Raw genomic sequence first — 22036 nt, 5'->3', positions numbered from 1 at the left:
ATCCTTCCTGATAGTGATTGGAACATACAAGAGAAGAACTATGAGAGTGTAGCCTCCTATCGACCCATAAACCCCAAGAACAGAATGCTCATAAAGTGTAGCGAAATTGAAAATAACAAGTTTTTCATTTCATAACAACGAAGTGTACAAGCATCTACCGTGTAAAGCGGTCCAAATTTTCGCAAACAAATCCCCACAGCTCTCGATTCATCGAGAGCGGTGTTCCGGACCACCCTTTACTGCGATCGTGGAGCATTCTGCGGCAGCAGCCGGAAATGACTAGCTTCCGACACGTCTAGCGTGGCAGACTGCACCAGAATAAACCGGACAAATGACAGGGCTACCAGCTCGTACGTACAAACCCGCACGCCACCGTGCAGATAGCAGAATACAGTTATTATACGAGGCCAGCAAACGGAGAAGGATGCTCCATACGCCGGAGGCATCGTCATGCCCTCTGTATGAATTATGCTCACTCCATAAATCAATCCGGTCCGAAAATTGTTTATAATCTTTTACGTACTGAACGTTTTAATAGCGAGTGCCCCAATCTTCGACCTCTCAGGTTCGTTTTTAAGCCTGGCAGGCCCGACGGGAACGCACTGTATCACCTTTCTGGGCAACGTGAGGGGATGTGAGTAGAGGAAAGCGGTATTTTTTCTGCCGTGGGCATGATATCACGATTTGGCACGTGGCCACGGATGCAAAGTGCTATTTACTGCATGAACTTTTTTGGCGAGTCTGTTATTGTTTTGTTGCCATTTTAAACTCTATCGTTATCTGTTAATCTTTAGTTCAGTTTCTTCAATTTGTTTTTATTGGGTGCTTGAAAATACTGCAGCTACCAACAACAGAAATTTTTAAATTGTCAAAAATAAACATTACAAAAAAAAATAACATTTGGACAGTCGATTTCATTCATATGAGCTGCGGCGAGTGTCCTTATAAATATTTGCGATCTGTTATGAAAACCACCTGACAAAACAAAAATTATCACACATCAACTGTTAATAGACACCCGCTGCTGTCATGATGGTTTCACAAAAGGTAGATTAACGAATCTGTTTCCTAGAAATGGACACGCAACTTTCGTGGGTGTCACTTGCAAAGCATCGCCTTATAATCACGAGATGACAATTACCGTTAGCGTGAGTGCGGGTTTGTTTTCCTTTTCGATTGTTTTCTTTATTGTCCCATCATAACAAGAGACTAGGCTCTCTAGAATGACGCTATAAAACTGTCGGTTATAGACAAATAACCGGCAATAGATGAGCAAACGTCAATGCAAGGTAGTAGACCAAACAGTGTGATTATTTTACTCGTTGCATGGGGAAACTCAATTACGACGGAATGATAACGCACGACCGGCGGCAGTGACACTTTATGACAGGTGCTGTCAATTGACTGAACTGATGCGAAGTCCGAACTAGTTGAGTTTATTTACTGCATTGCAACTAAGTTGGACCTGCTGCACTCACGATTTCGTCAAGAGAAAATTGCCATCAAAGTATTTGCACCGGCTGGATCGAAAGGTAAAATTATTATTACCATTTTATTACACGGTGCACTACAGTGCTGGGTGGGTTAAACGATAATTTATAATTGTGCCACTTTCGTGCCTTGCAAGTGACTGAAACAATGCGGTTAAACGTGTACTTTCGTTGAAGGTTGACCACTGGATGGCCAGGTTGCCTACATGATAACGGTTACCTGTGGTAGCCTGGTAAATAATAGTATCGCACGGTTATGATTGAGGGCCGATTACGATCCAGATCAATTATCTCAGTAAATAGTTGAGTGAAGTTGACATCATTATGTTGCCCTGTTTGGTATGTTGTAGAACAGTTAATAGCCATAAGCAAGTAAATGCAAAATTATTCAGGTTTATTTCAGACAGACAAGTCCTAAAAGAGACTGACAGTTTCTATTGGCAACGATTCCATAAAGACAGGAAAATATAATTTGGAATATTTGAGCCTCACGGTAACATAATGGCCAGATAAGCTATAAACATAAATCTAGAAATACCTTCATTCAACGGTATATTACTGGGATGTTAAAAACTAAGCTTTTCATACCTGAATCTCCAAGCACTCGGCTACTCACGAGTCACGATACAGATGCGGAATCTAGACACTTTCCTTGCGAATCTAATACACATTATTGGTCTGCTTATGAAAACGCCACGACCTACAATAATCACAGACGAAGTTTAGTTTTACTGATGAATTGCTTTTATTTCATTTGAATTTGTTCATTTGCCTTCATTAGTAGATATAAGACAAAAACCTTACATAAACAGAAATGTTGTATGGTAAATCGCTACTAGCCTTACATGCAATCAATGGAATATAGAAAGGTACGGAGATGGTTTGAGACTCGGGTTTAAAGGGCTTCTTTTTTGTTAACAGTGATGACGTAGAAGTCAAAAAACAATGCCCAAAAATCAATGTTCGGTACATTTTTCTCAAGAAATTTTCACAAGTTATGACAGTTTACGGCTGAAAATGCCTACCTGCGTCGTGAAACAATCAGGATCACAATTCCAAATGGCATTTTCTTGTTTTTGAAGATCTACGTCACAACCCCAACACGTGCTTCTGTTTACCTCTTTTTCGTTACTAATACAGACAAATGTCTTCTTCTTCCTCACCTTTGTATACCTGCAAGTCATGAATTTACCAACCGCGACGTCAAAGTTATATGCCTATTATACAATTATGCAACGCTCTAGCACAAAGTTTCTTCAGAACAGAGGCGTCGCGTGACTAAGTAGGCTACCTCTTAATACCAAAATATAACATATATTGGAACAACAGTACTGTGATTCGAAAAGTTTTATTTTTCTACATTTATCAATATGAAAAAGGAATCATTCTACGATCTTCTATGAGCGCAAGCATTTCGATAGTTTCCTCGTACAATAATGGCATCTACATAATCTCACAGGGGAAATCTTTTAGCACAAACATCACCATGATTCCCAGCAACCGATTCTGACTCGATTTCGGTCACGACGAATTCTTGATCCGTCGAAAAACTCTGTTAAACAACGCCAGTTGGAAGGCTAGACAGATTAGATTTTTAATTACATAGCGCAGGGTACAAACAGTTGATATAATCGAGCCGAATCCATAAGAATGGACACGAACTCAGCTTCTTGACCTTCCTTTTTGATCGCTTGAACCATGTGGTTTCTAACACATTCTACCAGCTCGTTCTGAATTTCACCAGACGTTCCACTGAAAACTTTGTTGTTTATAAACTCCTGGAACGCGCTACTACTCTGCGGGTGATTTGTCGGCTTTGATCGAGAGCTTCATCTACTCTCATTTGTCCGAACACAAAAAAGACAAGTGATTTATTGATGTGATCTTTAGAACTGGAATGCTTTTTCTAATAGATGCAGAAAGATGGGTGTATCCTTTTTTTCTTTCAACACTTTTCTAGTTGGCACTACGGAACAGTAAAGATGGCCAGCCGAAAAGTTTATTCAATTTGGTTGATCTTCAGAGGCATTGCTGATCGTACGATGACACATTAGAGTTATGGACATTTTTTCTTTTCAACTTGTACGTTGATTTTAATTGCTCCATAGGTGGGTGAGAAACTTGAAGTTTAGCAAGAGTCATTATTTCTACCATGGTTCGTGCAGCAAACGGGCGTCTCAGGATTTGCTCAATAATGAAATTATCCAGAACGCCCTCCATTTGGAAATCAATTAAAAACATTTCCCTAGTAGGTATTTTATGAAATGAGGTACTGAAACTTTACTCAACACCTGCTTCAATGTTAAATCGTTTTCTTAGACGAGGTCAAAACTTTAAACTATAAAGCAAGCAGCACGTTAAAAGACAAACGTGGTTCATGTTGTCATACATGGGAACAAAATGTATGAAAAGGCTTCAATGAAAACCACGCAGCAGCGAAAAAACACCATCACATCCACAGCATTAATACATAATTTTGTTCATTTTTCATTTGATTATGCCAGCTCTGAATGTTGAGAGCTGTGTACAGGGTCCAGCAACTAAACTGCTATATTGAAACGAACAAATAAATTTTTAAAAACTAAACCATTCAATTAACTTGAAAACATATCACTCTTCGAAATTTACTTGTTCAACGCATCGCATGAGGCTCGCAAGTGCTCTTGTGGTATTGTATCCCAGAATGCCGTCAGATATCGTCTCAGAACTTCCACACCTTCATGTTTTTCAGAGCAGACTTCAATCTCCAACAAACCTCAGCCGGCGAAGTCCATAGAGTTCAGATCCGATGGAGTCACCGGTGTATTCCAATCTCGAAATAAACCGTGGAAAAAGTTAGCAATCCACAGTTGTGCCGAGTCCTGTTGGAGATGTTCTGTAGAACAAGTTCCCGATATATTTTCTGATAAATTTCGTCTGCCACATGTGATTCCGGCCCAAACTAGCATCGATGCCACTTTCTATCGCCTGGTGACCGTCAGCATATCGGCATAGGTTCGTGGTCTTTTTAAAAACAGAACTTTGTTCTTTTGCTTATTTACGAAGTGTTGTACGGTGAAGAGTTTCTAGTCGGTAAACACGATACCCTCCAATTTTTTTTTTCGCGGTTCTCTTTACCTCTTGTTCTTTGTTTTTCTTTCTGATTTCTGCCTCACAGAAAGGTCTTGAACCTTCTGGATCTTGTAGGGCTTGGTCAGAAATTTATCTTTCAGAACCCGACTCCTGCACACACGCAAATCAGACAGCCCATGAACTATGTCTATCTGCCGTTTTCCAGCTCGAACAAGGCAACCACAGCGCAGCGGTTCGAGATCCATTTTTGCCGGATAACTATTGATTACGAAAGTAACACATACATCCACTGACAGCTGAGACACAATGTAAATAAAGCAGCGAGGAGTCGTCCAATGAATTTCAGTGCAACATAATAACCCGAGAAAATATCATTATATTATCACAACCTAAAATTGGAAATACACCTCGTTTTGATCTTAATATGGTTTACATAGTTGAAAAAATAACAAAAAAATACCAAAATATTGTTCCTCCAAGACTATATGAATAACAAAGCTTGATATTTCAATAACAAACCAATAATTTACATTAAAAATCACGAAAATGGCCGATTCAGATATTTTCAACTTATTGAACACTGAATGCATAACTGATATATTATATATAATCAATAACGAACAATTTTTACTTAAAAACTTACTTTTAATGAGATATTTTAGAATCAACTCAAATATCCTATTGAAGGCATAGCGAGATATGATATCAAAATTTTATGATATTTTCTTATGCATGTTCGAAACGTGAATATCTTTCGAATAACACGATAAGTTCTCATAGCTAAATATGTTATCGATGAGTTATGATTTTGCTATGCTCTCCTACCAGGGAATGAGTGTTGAAGCCTGAAGGAATGAAGCAGCAGAGATGCCAGAACTTTTTCGTAAAAATCCGTAGATTCTACGGATTTTAATGGATTTCTACGGATTCCCCGTGTTTTCTTCTTCTTTTCTACGGATATCCCATATATTTGTAAATCCGTAGAAGTGAACAAATCCGTAGATCTACGGATAAATCCGTAGATCTGGCAAGCCTGTAGTAGCAGTTCAAATTCAAAAGACATCGGGGAAAGAAAGGAAAACGAAACAAGTGGAAAGGCAATGAAGAGAGGCGGTGTATGATGAGTCTTTTCTCTCATTTCCATCGGCTTTTTCCATCAGAAATAGTTGAACCTCAAATCTAATTTTAACGCAAGGTATTGCATAAGTGGTGTTGAACGTTAACGCTACATAGCTAACTGCGTCTGCCCTGTCACACTTGAAAATGCAGAGAAAGGTTTAAACGATGACGGGCTCATGTTCAAGGGTTGAACAAACGGTCGTCTTTACTGCGTGTGTGTTTTATGGTGTAGTCTGAAATGTAGTCATCAGGTTACCTCCTTCACGGCGGAGAAGATCACAACCAATACTGCTGCATAGGAATTCCAATAATCTGCGTCACGATCACCTTGTTTACAGAGGACCACACTCACGGTGCTCCCACAGACCGTTATTATAAAAAAAATGCACCAAAGAATCTGAGTACACCATTCGATTCGTTATGATGTCTAGAATGTATGGTCAAAATTTCAAAATCATCGTACGGTACATTTTTGAGTAATGTCTTTTTAAAGGTTGTAAAGTACAAAAATGTGATATAAAAACGACGAAATACTTATTGTAAAGCACGTTTTTAAATCACCATTTTATGAAATAACTTCCAAAATAGTTTCTACACATTTCAAGGGTTATATTTCAAGACAATAACAATTGATGGAAAGATTTATTTGAAAATACCACAGTGCACAGTGGTCTAAACTCGAAAAATCGTGATCGTCCTAGATTTGACTATGAAAAATTGGTTTTATGTACTCAATGTCTTCAGAAAAATTGTTCCATAGAACAAGGCCTTACTTTTGGCGTTTTTAGTTTTTCGATCAATCCACCTAACAGTTAAATAAAAGAAATATTTTTTTCTAATTTTCAATATACCAGATTGATTCCTTTAGCAAAGTTGTGGAAAATTTTGAAAGAAAAACAATTGCCGAATACTGCGATGTCCTATCTGTACGTTGGACACGAAAAAATGGAGTTTTTTGTGGAACACTCCTTCTTAAAATCAGTTTTTTGTCTATAATTTTGTCTGTAATGGTCAAAACAATGCAAAATGTTCTAAGATATTATTCATTCAACTAAGATTCTCTCAAGACTTTATAAAATTTACTGTTTTGACAATCATAGAAAAAGTTATACACAAAAAACTGATTTTAAGGAGGGGTGTTCCACAAAAAACTCTATTTTGTCGTGTCCAACGTACAGATAGAACATCGCAGTATTCAGTAATTGTTTTTCTTTTTAAATTTTCCATTACTTTGCTGAAGAAAGCAATCAAATATATTGAAAATTGGAAAACATATTTTTTTTATCTCACTGTTAGGTGGCTTAATCGAAAAACTAAAAACGCCAAAAGTTAGGCCTTATTCTATGAAACAATTTTTTTGAAGACATGAAGTTCATAAAATCAATTTTTCACAGTCAAATCTAGGACGATCACGATTTTTCGAGTTTAGACCACTGTGCACTGTGGGATTTTCAAATAAATCTTTCCACCAATTGTTATTGTCCTGAAATGTAACCCTTGGAATGTGTTTTTTTTTATAATAACAGTCTGTGGGAGCACCGTACTAATTTAATATGTGATTTGAACTGACTGTATACATACAATTCAATACTTCCGCTTAGCATAGCCTGTATACTTCATATAAATCGGTCGAACGCCTTTACTATTAGGGAAGGAAGAAGGGAAGTGTTACAATCGTTGTTGCCAGAGACCGGATTTAATTCTGCATCTCAAACGACTGTTACGGAAAGGAAGGGTACTTCTGCCACCGTCGTAAGTGACGGATTTTTATACTATCACCGTTCTTCCTGCGCTTAAGTGTACTGCTCTTCTTTACTGAGACTCGTTAGGTATTCCTGCCAAGTATCGGCAATTATAACTGCCTGGAGATGTATATAACCATCCAAATATGCGTGCAGTCCTCCGTAGGGCTCACCCAGGAATTATGACATTTTCCGAAGAACACGCAAAAGTCCTGTTCGCAAAGTCATTCGACCGTGCAAAACGCTTGATTGATTGATTTTCTAAATTAATGAAGCCTTACGCCATCCCTAACTTCTATCTTTTTATGCTTAAGCCATTCTATAGCCATTTCATTCTATATGAGCGATAGTTCTAGTGGCTAAGAGAGCTGAGAGCGGCTATTAAACAATGTTCTCGATCTCTGAACTCACCTAGGCCACTCGCGACACCGCTGAGTGCTGCGCTCATTGGCACTGAGTGACCTACTTCTTGATGTTTGTCAACATGCACAAAAATGTGCAGGTTTTCACTTTTACTGCTTAACCTAGATACACATATCAGAAGGCTGTCAACTGTTTCAAATATTGTTAACGGTAGACCTGTTGGAGGAGGAACGGGGTTACCGTTACATTCACCCCCACCTCGATACGATGTGGTTCTCCTTGAAGAAAAAGACTAGAACAGACCTGTTGTGGAATGATATTTGTATAACTCTCTACATGAATTTTCCACGTGCATGTAAATCTGAGTACTTGAAAATCCTGCTACTGGTTGGTCATCATCGACGGACTCAGTGGACGTTGTGAGTCGAGTGACGGGAAGAACCAAATGTATGCGACTTGTCGGGCCGTGGAAGGTTCTCGTCAGCTGATGTATACTTCGTTTCTCACATTCGTTCATGGCGCATATACTGCAATACTCCTGGTTAATTTCGTTTGTCATTCAAAAACACTTTGACAGAGTTTTCTAATTGCCAATGGCTCCATTAAATAATTGAGTCAGTATTCTTGACCAACTGTACAGGGTTTTTAATCACCCGCGTTTGTATGCGTGTGCATTTTATTTCTTCCGCGCGTCTGGTTTCGTCTCTGAGGCTCTACTTAATATTAAAACTCTTTTTTTCAATTTTGCTGATATAGGAAATAATATTATCTCCGCACATTCCTACGGCAATGTATCTTGCATGGCACTTTGGCCGTATTTTTTGTTGCTTCGTGGCTTTCACTCACGCGTTGAAGTTTTGTTGGAATTACCTTTGTGTCTGGCTCAACCTTAAACCCAACCCCCGATTCGCCTCCCTTTTATTCATCTTCGTCGTCGTAATATTTTTTGCCTGGATGTAATCATCCTTTTCTTGAGAAGGACTGGGAGCACGGCCAACGCTGAATGCACGCACTTATATCGCTCCGTTTAAACCTTGTTTTATTCAGTTATTTTATTGATAAGAAGTTTTGTGAAGTGTCGAAGTGTTACCTTTTGTGTTATCGAATGTTGGAAAAGTGAAATTTCTGCAGTGGAAACATAAATAACTGTGAAAAGTGACCCAGAAGATAATGTTGAAGAGCGTCGGATTCGTTCAAGAAACCATATTTGTGTTGCGGAATGTGAAAAAGGAACAAATAACTATCGATATCGTGCAATGTGCAGAAGTAAAAGAGATGAAGATATGATTTGGCTTTTTTTTTCTTTCAAAAGAGAAACATCGTTCATGTGTGCACTATGGGAAGTAAGATTCTATTTAACAGTGGAAGGTGAAGGAAAGGAAGACAAAAAAAAAATGGAAAGATAGGCTACGAAAGCCGCTTCATGAACGAGAGCATGGATCTGTAGGATGAGTATCATTTAGACAGACTGATTTATATCTAATGACAAAATATCGTGTTTAAAGTTTTCACTCTTAAATATTATAGTAAAGGCACTAGTATATGCCCTACAACATCATTTCCGTTTAGTGTCGTAAAATAGGTTATTCAAAAAAAACATCATTTTCGCGCATTGTTGCGAGTGACCAAATAATTTTCAAACGAATGCCACAGTTGTTGACTGGAAGCAGTGCTGATAAAGGTCATTTTCCCCAGCAAAATTCTTCGAAAATTACAACCAATCATTTCCAATTTTCACTTCCAATGATCGCAGCACTCTTTCAGATACACTAGATTTTCGTCCTACGAACGTGCTGTTATACTCAGATGAAATAGATCGCGCGCATCGTTCACGGTTACGGAATAAAATTTGACGACAAATCCAACCAAATGATCCTCACTTCAAAGCGAAAAAGAAAAACAAACAGTCCACTCAACCAAAATAAACCTCACCGAAACACTTTTTCACTGACACTGACCGATGCCTTGACAATCTTCGTTAACTAATAAACTGATTTTGTTGTCTTGCTTTCATCGCATGAAATATAATGAGGTGTTTTGACAGTTCACTTCCATGGAAAAAGCGGGAAGCGAGAACTCTGAAAGGATTGTAAAAAAATAACGTTTATGGATGCTTTTTTTCACTTTCACTCAAGAGTGTCAACAAATATCAACCCTGACTGGAAGTAATGAAATAGGCTGTGTTCGTCTCTTTCCAACAGCGAATGATTGATTGTATAAAAACCGTGTACAGTGGCAGCGGCGATAGGATCCCACAGCTGATGGAAGCTGTTGAGGTGTGCGTGTGGCCTGTGACATATATACGTGTCTTTTTTACTAGAGCTATGCTACTGGTGAGCCTGCGTGTTGGAAGGTCGCCGGGCGGTCACCGTTGGGGCCGCTGTCAGTGTCAAAATGATTAAAAGCAATGCAAAATTATACAATTCGCCCGTTTTGATGCTGACAGTTGCCTTGGCGGTGGGTGCCTTGGCGATTCTCTGGCATGTGAATTCACAAGCGGCTACGGATGGCTAAAGTATGCGCTTGATGTGGTGTAAATTTTGTCACTGCATTTGTTGAGTTGGCAAGTAGACTGACAGTTCCGGTTTTTACGCAGATATTTTCTATCATTTTTAATAACGAGAGTTTCAAGAAGTGAAGTAGGTTGATTTTGTTGTCGTAGCTTTTAGGGCGTAAGGCGCTATATATCTATTTATAGTTTCGAAGGAAGAGGTGCCTGCATGTTTTACTCTGTGTATGATTGTTACGTCCAGCAAAAGTGAAATTAACCGCTCACTTTATTAATTTATGCGTTTTTATGAACTACAATGGTTATAAACCAAATTCCCTCTGATGTTTCTCAAGAAAGTTACAAACATGTCTAGCTCTTAGGCAAATATTATTCTAAATAGTTTTGATTAATAATGTTGGTGACTATATTCTAATGATAATAAATTTGGCAAATAGGTTATAAACTTAATACTCCGTTTGGTTTTATATGCAAATTTGCATTTTCTCACGATTTTTGGCTTTGGATGGAACATGGCCAGTTTTTTTTAATATTAATTTTTATATTTATTAGAGCTGATTTCAGCTATTGGTGTGTGGGAGTTTGAAATATAAGTTTTGCTGCTAACCAGAGTTTTATGCTCTATTTGTCGATTTTTCTAGCTTTTGAGTAGTCGTTTTATATGCTATTTCCGAATTATGACTAGTTTGGCGTTTTGTTCACAAATTTAAGAGTACGTCTTGGAAAATATGTGTATCTGTGTTTTTAAATTTTTGGGGCTTTGGATGCACGGAACACTGCCAATTTTTGTATTTGATAGGCCACCCTTGCGTCGATAAACAAAAGAGAATCGACATGAAACGCCGCGTCCCTACGCGTCTTCAGGAGAAGGGAACAGAGCAGTCGTGCGTAATGTTTCGGTTATGGTTTGAATCGGTTTCTAATCAGGAAATCGCTTTTTGAGAACAGACGAAAGTCGTTAGTCGCCCTATTAAGCATAAAGCCAGATGTCCGGGCGACCGAATACCTAGCGACTTCGCGTCAATACCTTCCATGAGTTCGTATTTATATAGATTATCAACGCAAGAATCGATATAACCGCTATGTCTCAGCACTTCCGCATCGATTGGAGAAAATAAGCAGTCGCACGTAATGCTTCGGTATAAACGAGTATCCAACCCGGGTGAGGCTGCTCATCTATGGGGTTTCGAAGTGTAGTGAGGTGTACCAAGAATTTTATTCGTGTCTCACGGTGACCCTTTAGTCAGATCGGAGTAAATTTCGTTCGGTCGATGAATATTGTGATTAAATTAATGACCACGCGATGTATTTCTAAGAACCGCATCCGCTGAAGTGCGTTTGACTTCTGGGAGATTTCCCTGGATATTTCGGGTGGTGGATAGTTTTTCCGCGCGCATCGTACAAGATCGCGTCGTTTGTCAAAAAGGTGAGAAAAAAAACACAAGCCTTCTTTTCCACCGCAGTCTTGGAGATATAGAGCAAAACTCGGTTTGATTCAATGATTTAACCAGAGATTGCTGACGCGTTGCTTTTATATGACCGCATCGCAAAGTAAAGTAGTTTCATCCGGTCGATAAATATCGTGAATAATCTATTGACTACGTAATACTTTTCAAACAACCGCGTTCGCCGAAGGTCCTCGCGCGTGCCGCTCACCTTGATTCACGGTGTTTGACAAGAAAGATGATCATCTCTCGCCTTCTTAATGAGTTAACGTCGCGCGCAACATCTTTTGATTTCGTCACATACCACGGTGACGCAACCCTTCCTTTCCGTCGCAGCCGTGGAGATGCAGAGGTAAACTCGGTCTCCGAGAACAACGACTGTTACACCTCCTTCCTTACAATATCCTTCCTCACCCTAACCATCGTAAGGACGTGGCCGGCGCCGTTATGGATCTATACAAAGCGGAAGCTACTGAATTGTTGTACATTGAAGATGGTTAACTAATCCCAAGTTGCTATATACGTGGTTCTCTGTGCAACTTCACTAGCTCAGATCCATCACGGAGGAGCAACTACGAAATGTGCGGTCGTTCAAGCTCAAGCTCAAGGATGTAATCATCCTTCTCTTGAATGCTGCACCTAACTTCTTTTGGTCGTCGACACCTGTCGTTCCCGCGATTGACTTTTTTTTTCGTAGTTCACCATGGATCTAAGGTCCAACCCCCTCTTCATCTTTCTCCTTGGCTCCAGCATAATCGCTGGATCACATCATTTCTTATAGTCTAACCCTACTGAGCAAGCGATGATTTTTGCATGTGTGTTGTCAAATCTGACTTTTTTGCGTGAGGGAACGGTCCAAGGGATGAGAGGGAGCCTGAGAATAAACCCACGTGTTTTCTACTGAGATTTTAGCACGTTGCTGATAGCTTGTCGAAGCGCCCTCTGAAACCTTGAGGCTACGAACTCTCCTAGCTTGAACTCACTGTACCTAGATGCACAGTACTGATTATCATAAAGCCGATATTGTGCATTGAAACAATGGTGTTATATACAAAATTCGAGATTGACGTATTTTACTAAGAATGCGAAATTCGTTTGAGAGAAAACATCAACCAACATTCAATATCTTGATAAAGACGATTCATTCACCACAGCATCATTGCTAACTGTTTGAGCTGGCCGTCTGAATTCAGATGTCTGCCAACATGAAATATGTTTTGTTTTCCTCCAAGTCGCAGGATACATAACACGGAACGACCAGCTGCGGGGAGCTGCGTAGCCGCAAGGTTAAAAAGTTTGCATTGTCAAGCGGATGGTCGTACGTTCGAATCTTAGTAGAACCAGGCCATTCGATGCCAGAAAGAACTTGAGCATGGACTTATTCTCAGACTCCCAGTTCTCTTTCTTTTACGCTGAAATCTACAATACCTTTGCATGACTTCTTCTTAACAAAACCAAATTCCTCTTATCAATAAAACTGGCCAGAAGGACGCACGACGAAACTTCTCCAGGGAATTATAATTGGTGATGTTTGGCAGGAGGAACGAGGCTCGGTATAGTAGAACAGTAAGTGCGTAAAAGGAAAGGGTAACAACACTTCACATACGAGCACCTATCAAAAATAGTAATAAGCATGCCACTTCCCAATAGCGGTATTGCTAATATTAAAAAGTGCGGGATACAGCAGCCAACCGGTCATATCTTACAATAGATCAACGATTCTGGTTGCAGCGAGGAAGTCCATACAGGAGAAAAATGAATGGATAGCGTTATAATTTTATGCATAGTGAAAAGTAACCAATTCATTTATCAAATAATATGAAAAAGTATGTAATATGTAACAATTTTTCCCGTGTATCGTCTAGCATACAAATTGAAAAAAAAATCGTTTACCATGACAGCATTGTTAATTACAATACAAAGTTGATAGGTATTCGTGTAAAAACCACTCGAAGCCCACCTTTCGCTGAATGGAAAGCAGCATGTAACAAAAAAAAAACACACACACAGTACCGTTTTGTGTTGAAATAAGCGGTGCATCAAACAACAACTATAATTTACATTTGATTCAAGTACGTTTGTTTGAAATTCTAACTGCTTGCCAAACACAGCTCGCTGATAACGCAAGCTCATCTCTCAATCGGCTGATGTTTGTGAATCCTAAATACCCATTCCCAATCAGAAATTCCATGTCGTAGCATTACCTGCCCTCTGCACTATCACATGCAAAAAAAAAACGATTTTGAATGAAACAACCAGAACAAGTACGATTCTGATTACCGCCGTGTAGCAGTCGACAACCTGCGGTTGTTGCTACTGCTTGAAGCGCTAATTTTTATTGATATGCATATGAGTTGCATTCGTCGGCATTTTCCTCAAACAGCTGGCGAAGTTACAGCGTAACATTCCTTACCCAGTGGCCCAGCCTTTGCCGTACGCGACGAAACCCAAATCATGATCTAGACGCGAGGCAGTGTGCATGCTCCCGGGAGCGTGAAAGTGTGATCGTTATCACTCTCATTCACTCTCGTCGTTTTCCTACTCGACTTATCGTGCAATGTCTCTCCTGTGGTGGCGAAATCAGTCGAAAAAATCATGCTTTTATATTGGGCTATTTACCAGCTTTACGAGTATACGAATGATGACTGTTACCAAAACATCTTCGGTAAACAATTCGTCTTGTTTTGTTAACAACCGCTCGGCACCACAGCCGTTTGCCTATCGTCTGTCAAGTGGTTGATACCGTAACCTGGTGAGACATGGAACCGCTTGGATCGGTATCAGTTTTGATTTGATTGGAGAGGTTGAGGTGGCACTGGTTTTCGGTAAAACAGATAGGGAGGCCAATCACGTTACGGCGGGCCCCAGTAGTTCGAGAGTAATTCGAAAGCCTACAGCGGAGAAGCACGGGGGAAGTACGGTAGGCACGGCCAGCCGTTAGAACGCTACTAAGCCGCTGATCGTTCGAAACTTTTATTCAGTATTTAAGCAGTCGCGTTCCGATGAAGGTCAGTAGACCGCTTCTGGCGATCAGCAGCTCTAGCAAAGTGAAAAGTTTGATCTTCGTTAACAAGCGCTCTAAACGGTTAATGTGCTGCTGATCGGACAGGTGTTTTTCTTTCTGTTCCAAAATGACCCACTAACCATAAAGTGGATCGTGCATCGCAAACCTCAAAAAAATACCAAAGGTGCCACGTTTCGGACGCAGTTCCGATCTTGTTATATTCAGCCTTCCGTGCATTTGTCTGAGTCTAGTTTACAGTTTGTAATAGTTAGTACGATAGCGATAAAATAACGATGCATTCTTCGCGGGCGTTGAATAGCTGGTGTAGATTTGTGTTAAGTGGTGTTTTGTGCGTGCTAATCTGTGATATCAGTCTGGTGACCGCAGCAGTATTCAAATCGCCCAACAGCGATGGTAAGTGTGAAGGATAAGCCCTTGAACTTTTAAATTTAGGGTCGCTTTTTTGCGAATTAGTTTACGGTGAGCACTCAATGAATGAATGATAAGTTAAGATCTCAAACAATAAAAACTAAATTGTTTCCCAAAATTAAATTTAGTTTTTCTATTTTGAAATACTGAGTTTCTTATTCTCTGCTAACTTACACGTGATGTTTTTCTTTAGAAGTTTGTTTTTGATAGTCGGCTTCATAACTATTTTATCAGTTGATTCTGATCAAGTTAGTCTTTCCAAATATTAGACTGCAGACTAAAAAGAGCTGAGCCCAAGGAAAAAAAAAGTTGCGGCATTATTCCTATTCCGACCCAAATTGAAAAAGAATCGTTACAAAACAAGACAAGACAGTAAAGTTATTTAAACAGCATCATGAAAAAAGTAGATAACATGGAAACAAATAAAGTGGTATTGTTTTACTCACATACAAAATTTAATGAAATCGAGACAGTTTTTCGCTATATTATCTGAATATATCTTGTCATTCCTTTCTCTAAATTAGCTCCTATTTATATCACACAAAACACGTTCCAAATTATTGGTTGGCATACGTTTACGTATTTATTATTAATAAACCAACAGATACATTTGTCTCGGCTACTTTACGAGCAGCAAGGAAAAAAATATAATATTTTATTTATTTTTATTCTATTTTATTTGGATATATTTTGGATTGTTATTTTTAAGTATCACAAAAGTTAACAGTGAGAAGGGCTATTATGCCATCCATCATTGAATAACTCGAATAACTTTTTTCTATTATCATTACTCGATCATCAAAGCGCTCAACTGTGAGTTTCAGTCAGAAATTCCCCTTCGCAAGTGAGAACAATAATAAACTGATGTGCTATAATTTTTCACTACAATGGTTGACATGGCGGGGGGTTTTGTGCCTCTTTTCACCTACGTTCACGTGTATACAATAGCTTATCGGTTGATTACATCATCACCGTGAGTCTCTGAAGTTCAAATCGCTTTCTGGGTTAAGTACTTGACAATGTCATTAAGAACTCACTCAAAATAAATCCCCCAAAGCAAACTTCAATAATTTCAATCTGTTTTTTTTGTCTACCCTCACAGACGCCGCCTTCTGGCACCGCCAGGCCGAAACCTACCTGAAAAAGACCCTCGAGTACGAATCCCGTCGGAACGGTGCCGGAGTGGCCAAAAACGTGATCATTTTCGTAGGAGATGGTATGGGTGTGTCTTCCCTATCGACCGGGCGTATCTTCAAAGGCCAGCAGGCGGGACGCGCTGGTGAGGAAGAAACGCTGAGCTTCGACCACTTCCCGAATACGGGTTTCTCGAAAACCTACAACACCGACCGGCAGGTACCGGATTCGGCAGGAACGGCCACGGCCATGTTCACCGGGATCAAAACAAAATCCGGTGTGATTGGAGTGGACTTTACCGTGACGGAAACGAACGAAGAAGCGGCCAGTGTTTCCAGCATCATGGAATGGGCTCAGGCAGTGGGCAAGCGAACGGGAATTGTGACAACGACCAGAGTGACGCACGCGACTCCAGCGGCCGCCTTTGCCCACTCGTTCAACAGGAATTGGGAGTGTGATGCAAAGATTCCAGCGAACCTACTCAACAAAACCAAAGATATTGCTAGGCAGTTAGTGGAGCACGCACCTGGTAATAAATTCAACGTAATTTTGGGTGGCGGACGGAGTGAATTTGGTGTTCCCATTCCGGACCATTCGAAGCTACAACTTAGGATTAATGGTTCGATGGATAAACCTTGCGCACGAACAGATGGTCGGGATTTGGTTAAGACCTGGCTGGCAGATAAGAATGATTCGTCCGCTGCTTACGTTTGGAATACCTCGCAACTTCTGAATGCCGAAGTCGATGATCTGGAGTACCTGCTGGGGCTGTTTGCCGATGAGCACATGTCTTATGAGACGATCCGTGATAAGAGTACCGGAGGCGAGCCATCGTTATCCGATATGACTGAGAAAGCAATTCGGATGCTGCAAAGAAAACATTCCAAAGGATTTGTGCTAATGGTAGAAGGCGGACGAATTGATCACGGCCATCATCAAAATATTCCCCGACTGGCGTTGGCGGAAGTTGTCGAGCTGGATAGGGCGGTAGAAAGGGCACTGAGCATGGTCGATTTGGAAGAAACTTTAGTCATCGTAACAGCCGATCATTCACATGTTTTGACCTTTAATGGATACCCCGAAAGGGGTAATGACATTCTGGGTAAGTCACGCAATATTTTTTTCAAAAAATATGTTGTTACTGTGGATATTTTTTAAGGTTTCGGCAACAAAGCGGACAAGCTACCATACGAAACTATAACCTACGCCAACGGTCCGGGATTCCGAACGCATCGTGCCAACGACAGCAGCCAGGAAGAGAAACGTTATGATACCTGGGTCCCGGTGGAAACGATGGACCGCTCACCGATCGACTATCGACATTTGTCCACTTTCCCGATGGACGATGAAACCCATGGAGGCGAGGATGTGGCAGTGTTTGCCGCTGGTCCAGGCTCTGCTTTGGTACGCGGTACCTTCGAGCAGAACTACATCGCCTACGTAATGAGCTATGCAGGCTGTATGGGTCCGGCCAGGAAGCTTAACAAAGGCTGTTCACACTACTGGTGGAGTTCCTCGGGGGCTGGTTCCGTGGGTGCATTTAGTTGGGTAGTGAACCGACTGTTGATCAGTATTGTTTCGGTAGCATTTGCGAAGCTTTGCCACACATTTTAAAACGAATTTATTTTAGTGTTGTTAGAGTTTAGTGTACAGTTATCAAATTAACCTTAAAAAATATCCAGATAATGTATTTCGAAAATACATATTTGTTGAAATATAAATTTGCAATTAGATTAATGGATTTACAATATCACAAAAAAATCATAGAATATACCGATCGAATACAGACAAGCAGCAATGATCGGAAACCCGATGTAGGTCGAATTACTGTGTCAAGTTCATTCATTAGGCAGAATGATATTAAGCGCATTATATCCATTGACTGAGTTATCAACTGAAAAGTTGCGCAACGCAATGATATGAACTGGAACAAACCGAATTGAACAATCAAACTGCAGTTTTTGCAAGTTTGCGAACGTGATCAAACTGATTTTTCACCCCGACAGAATTTAAAAAAAGCTTCCTAAACTATTCTGACACTTTCCCTTCTGTCTACAATTAATTTAGATACATTCGCTGTTGTATAATTTTTAGCACTCTTATTGTGGGCCATCGCGTCTCGCCTCCGCCGACACCGCCGCCAATGATTATGATGATGATAATTGTTATTACTGGATTTTTTCTTCTTGTCAATTTTCCATCATTTCCGTCATTACATAGACAGCGAAAAACTTTAACTTCCCAAATTAACGCAGTATACACTGATGTGAAAGCTGTATTCGATCTAGTAAAGCACACAATGCTTTTAGCTAAATTCGAAAAACTGAGTACCACAAGGTTGCAATCATGGACCGCTACTCTTCATGTTGGTTTATAATGGTATTTCTCTACTACTTCCGGTAGATGGCCGTAAACTGTAGACCGACGACACCAAACTTTTTGAAGTTGTAAAAAATACTAGAGGATCTTTTCAGCCAACGGTATTACAGAAACTTTCTTTCTGTAAGCATTCAGAAATGTGGTGTTATCTGCTTCTTGCGGATAAAAAGCCAATTCTATTTGACTATACTATGTCTAGTCAGCCTCTGTCTTGAGTAACACAGATTCGAGATCTAGGAATTATTTTGGATAACACGCAGGATCTGTGTCAGGTGGAAGTAAACTTCTTCATGGCGCCTCCCGACCCATCTGGATACCACCGGAATCAATCGTTGCGTCCATCTACCATTCGTGGAGTTGGATCATTCCTGCTGCCATCTGATCATCGATAATAATAATATCCATTGTAACTATTCTAACTCAATTCACATCACTGTGCCTCACCTCCATGCCACATGGGTATCAAATTGATTCAGTTTATACCGACTTGAAAGCGGCCTTTGACAGAGTTAACTACCGTATCCTGCTTGCTAAGTTGGACCGGCTTGGTGTGTCCTCGAACGTTGCCCACTGGTTTGAATCGTATTTAAGCAATCGCCGACTATCTGTCAAACTGGGTTCCGTGGAGTCAGGAGAATTCGTTAACCGATCAGGTGTTCCGCAAGGCAGCAACTTGGGGCCACTACTATTCACCATTTTTTTCAACGACGTCTGTCTACTACTGCCAAAATGTAAATTACTGTATGCCGATGATTTAAAAATGTATTACCTAATCAAAACTCCTGCCGACTGTGAACTTCTGCAAAGTGTAATTAACAGATTTTACGACTGGTGTCAACACAACATGATGGTTATCAGTGTATCGAAATGTTCATTGATTACTTTTGCGAGGAAAAAACAACCTATTCAGTGGAACTATCGTATAGGCGATGAAACCATTACCAGAGCTAACGTAGTGCGAGATCTTGGGGTTATGCTTGATGCAGAGTTGAACTCCCGGGAACACTACAGTCATATAACCAGCAAATCTAGGCGGAATCTTGGGATCATTCTCCGGATGACAACCGAATTTCGTGATCCTTGCTGCCTACGCTCCATGTACTATAGCCTAGTGCGGTCTGTTCTGGAGACAGCTGCCGTCGTGTGGTGCCCTTTTCGCAGCATCTGGATAACCAGAATCGAAAAAGTCCAATCAAAGTTCATAAAATTAGCTCTAAGACTACTTCCTTGGAGAAATCCAGATGCGCTACCTCCGTACGAAGCCCGGTGCAGACTTTCAGGAATGGACACTCTCGAAAAGCGACGCAATGTGCAAAAAGCGGTTTTCGTCGAGAAAACCCTGCTAGGAGAGATTAACGCGCCCTGGATTCTCAATGAAATGGATGTGAACGTGCTGCCACGTCAACTGCGCCAACGAAGTTTTTTGAGGCTCCAACATCATAGGATGACTCTAATCACAAAACGAGCCTATCCGAACTATGTGCGTTCCATTCAACAGATATTATCATTTGTTCGACTTTAATGTTTCCTCTACTGTTTTTCGTGATCGACTTTTATGTGCAGATATAGTTCTAGTCATTAGTTTTTAAGTGTTCATTTAGACTGTGTGTCCGATGAATGTAAACAAAATAACTAATAATAATTATAATAATAATAATAATAATAATAATAATCTTCTGATACCTCGTATGCCCCTTGTGTCACGTTGGTCAAAGCATTCTACGTCCTCCCGAATGGCAATGCTGATAGGCATCATGCCGGACAGGACGCAGATTGCGTCGTATGACACTGTACGAAACGCACTTGACGTGACTGCTAAATGTGAGCTTATCGTCAACCATACCCCCCAAAAGCTTCAAAGATCGCGTTGAGATGATGGTGCAGTCTCCGACTCTGACCGCCGCCTGTTGCTCTGATTTGCGGTTATTCACAACCGTGAGCTCTGTCTTATGGTGCGCTAACTCCAGTTTCCTGGAGGGCATCCAGTCTTCGACCTAGCGTATACAGTGCGCGGCCGTCAACCTCCTCGATCGACTCGCCGTAGACCTTCAGCGTTATGCGGTCTGCAAAGCCGACGATCACAACCCCTACAGGGAACTTGAGTTTCAACACCCCGTCATACATGACATTCCACAACACCGGTCCCAGGATAGAACCTTGCGGAACTCCTGCGGTAATTGAGACGCACTTCTGACCATCCTCCGTGTTGTAAACAAGTACTCGGTTCTGGAAGTAATTTTCCAGAATCTTATACAGCGACACCGGTACATAGATGCTCCTGAGCGCAAGCGCTGTGGAGTCTCAACTGGCGCTATTGAACGCATTCTTCACGTCAAACATGACGATTGCGCTATAGCATATGCCCCTTCTCTTGCGCTGAAGTACTACCTCCGCCGTTTTGGTGAGGAGAGGATAGCATCCAGAGTGGACTTTCCCTTTCCGGAAACCTTACTGGTTACTTGCCAGACCGTTTACACCCTCCGTGTACCAGTCTGTTGAGAATAATCCTCTCAAGCACCTTGCCCGCAGTGCCCAGCAGGCATTCCATCAGGTCCCGGTGCCTTGCTCACCTTTAGGGAGTTGGCGATCACGATGAGTTCCTCATTCGTAACCCTAACCTCTCCCTCGATCCCGAGACGGCTGTCGTCGTTCACGGATTGGATGTTTGGCAGGTTGGCCGACCATCTCTAGTCTGTGTCTGAGATACTGGAACATCGGCCGTGACACTCGACTGCTGGAGGCCAAGGACAAGGCTCGTGGCGTGGAAAGAGTCCTTCGATGATACGCTCCAGCATCGCTGGTGATCACTCTGCAGGCGCCAGCACGCCTTTGGTCTTGGTCATTACGATCCTATAGGCGTTACCCCACGGGTTCGTATTGGCACTCGTGCATAGCCTATCGAGGCAGGCCCTCTTGCTTACCTTAATCGCACTCTTCAGCGCCGATCTTGCAAAACCGAATGCTGCGCGGCGCTCTGTTCGTCTGTTCGCGCACGCTGCATCATCCGTCTTGCAAAGAAGCACGCATTGTGGAGGTCCGCTATCGCATCAGTCCACCAATAAGCCGGTGGCTTCCCATTCCTAGGTTGGCGGGCCTAGGCATAGTGGTGTCGCACGCCCGCGATAGTATGGCAAGTTAGTTGGTCAGCAGTCGGGCAGAGCCAACTGCCTCCATCAAAATGGCATCAAAATGCGATGTCTTCCATCCGCGGACGGTATAAATGTTGGTTCTACCCGTTACTTGCCGCCTCGCGTTGTTTTCTACACTATAGCAAACCGACTGGTGGTCGCTATTGGTGTAGCCATCGTCTACCCTCCAGTTCATGATCAGTCCTGGGCTAGAGAACGTCA

At 41.2% G+C, this 22036-nt stretch overlaps 1 protein-coding gene across 1 annotated transcript; it reads left to right on the top strand.

Moving 5' to 3' along the window:
- The first annotated feature begins 14693 nt into the window (after positions 1-14693).
- LOC129721760 (alkaline phosphatase 4-like) lies at positions 14694-18028 on the top strand. The gene is made up of 3 exons (XM_055674681.1): positions 14694-15158; positions 16276-17409; positions 17467-18028. Exons 1-3 carry the CDS (start codon positions 15038-15040, stop codon positions 17919-17921), a joined length of 1710 nt encoding a protein of 569 aa, XP_055530656.1. The 5' UTR covers positions 14694-15037; the 3' UTR covers positions 17922-18028.
- Positions 18029-22036: the final 4008 nt, after the last annotated feature.

The sequence above is a fragment of the Wyeomyia smithii genome, chromosome 2 (genome assembly GCF_029784165.1).
Source record: "Wyeomyia smithii strain HCP4-BCI-WySm-NY-G18 chromosome 2, ASM2978416v1, whole genome shotgun sequence".
NCBI classification, from domain to species: Eukaryota; Metazoa; Arthropoda; class Insecta; order Diptera; family Culicidae; genus Wyeomyia; species Wyeomyia smithii.
The sequence above is the reverse complement of the archived record's forward strand: the minus strand, read 5'-3'. Positions and strand labels throughout refer to the sequence as shown.

Coding starts and splice junctions, on each gene's coding strand:
- LOC129721760 (XM_055674681.1), top strand. CDS start 15,038: ATGCATTCTTCGCGGGCGTTGAATAGCTGGTGTAGATTTGTGTTAAGT. Junction 15,159..16,275: donor CAAATCGCCCAACAGCGATG/GTAAGTGTGAAG, acceptor CTACCCTCACAG/ACGCCGCCTTCTGGCACCGC. Junction 17,410..17,466: donor AAGGGGTAATGACATTCTGG/GTAAGTCACGCA, acceptor ATATTTTTTAAG/GTTTCGGCAACAAAGCGGAC.